Below are 1,668 nucleotides of genomic sequence, written 5' to 3'. Positions count from 1 at the left end.
AATGTAAAAATGCAGAAAGTTTCGAGTGATGGGTAGGTTTAGCCAGGGATAGGGTTATAGAATATACAGGTATGTAGGGGGATAAAATATACTGTCTGTACAGTATAAAAACCACTACGCTTATGGAATGTCCCTATAATGTTAGAAGTGTGTGTGTGTGTGTGTGTGTGTGTGTGTTTGCATGCATTAAGAATGGGTGTCTCAACTGTACCATGGTACTGTTTCAACTGTACACTATATGTGACCCTTGACCACAAAAGCAGGCTTAAGTCGCACAGGTATATCTGTAGCAATAGCCACAAAATTTATTCAGCTTTCAGATGATGTATAAAACTCAATAAAAAAAAAAAAGACCCTTATGACTGGTTTTGTGGTCCATGGTCAAAAATATGGAAAAAAATACAACTTATGTTTATGAGCTAATTGTGGAAAATATAAACCTACTTATGGCTATTATACATTTGTGATATATTAGTACAAAAGCAAAATAAATATAATGTGAAAAATCACTTCATTTCTGCATCTAGTTTTTGTGTAGTGATGAAAAAAGCAGAAAGTGTCTCTACTGTACTCAGTCTTCCCTGCGGTTGCAGAAGTCTTCAACCAATCGCGGGCTCCACAGAGGGTCATGTGACCGGAGCAGGAAGCGTGAGCTAGCAAAGGTTCTTTGAATCGTTCACACACGCGGTGTTCTGACTGAGTGGAAAATGGCACCTACAGGTAAGAAATACGCGCGACGCTAAAAAAGAAGAAGCATGTATAATACCGCTGGAATATAAGAACCTTAACATAATCGTCTGCCTTTTAAACGAAGCCTAAGTAGTGCCGGTGTTGTGTTTGTAAGTCAGCTCGCTTGCGCAGTGAGCTAGTAATCGGTGGGTCAGCTGTGTTGCTCGGGTCAGCTGGTGCCGCTAAGCTCCGCGACGCGTCCGCACTCATTTGTCCCACACTGACAGGGCCGAAGTTTTACAATGCAAGAGATTCGTTGATCATGATGGTTTCTCTGTTTGCAAAAACGTTCCTCATGTTCTTCTGACGCGGCTTCTGTCTTTATAGTGCTGGTTTATGATTAGCTTAATTAAACGCGTTGTGTTCAAGTAGAGCACGGTTAGCTGGTTAACCTTTAAGTTTTATTAGCAAACTCATCACACGCCCTCAACAATATCACTCACAATGACTGTATCTGAAATCCATGTTCAGTTGGCGCGAAAAGGGATTGCAATAAATCTTATTTTAACTACTAGTATAATACATATGTGTATTTTGATTAGTGGTGGGCGGTTTGACCAAAAATGTATATCACGGTATTTTTCTAAATTATACCGGCTTCACGGTACATGACGGTATTTTTTTTTCATGCATGACCGGGTGTTAACCATATTTTCTACTGATTGAGAGAGGAAATACTGCAGTATATTGACTTAGAATGCCCTATTTTACTGTCATGATGAGTGAATATTGTCAAAAAATACCACACTAAATAGTGACTAAACACGACCCCTTTTAATACATGTTAACCAGGAGTCACTCATTTATAATCGCGGCATCGTCTGATAAAATCAACATACATCTACTAGTGGTTCAACGGATCACAAATCTCACAGTTCGGATCACATTACGGTTTTTGACCCACGGATCGGATCATTTTTCGGATCAGCAAGAAAAGAA

At 39.5% G+C, this 1,668-nt stretch overlaps 1 protein-coding gene across 1 annotated transcript in view; it reads left to right on the top strand.

The window, feature by feature from the left end:
* Positions 1-604: 604 nt before the first annotated feature.
* Positions 605-1,668, top strand: part of LOC107751012 (thimet oligopeptidase-like) — a 10,506-nt gene continuing 9,442 nt past the window's right edge. Inside the window, exon 1 of the mRNA XM_016566587.1 lies at positions 605-720. Coding sequence (XP_016422073.1) covers positions 708-720 — 13 coding nt within the window. The 5' untranslated portion in view covers positions 605-707. The remainder of the gene's footprint in view (positions 721-1,668) is intronic.

Source organism: Sinocyclocheilus rhinocerous, unplaced genomic scaffold (genome assembly GCF_001515625.1).
Source record: "Sinocyclocheilus rhinocerous isolate Xijiao unplaced genomic scaffold, SAMN03320098_v1.1 scaffold2647, whole genome shotgun sequence".
In the NCBI taxonomy this organism is placed as follows: domain Eukaryota; kingdom Metazoa; phylum Chordata; class Actinopteri; order Cypriniformes; family Cyprinidae; genus Sinocyclocheilus; species Sinocyclocheilus rhinocerous.
The sequence above is the reverse complement of the archived record's forward strand: the minus strand, read 5'-3'. Positions and strand labels throughout refer to the sequence as shown.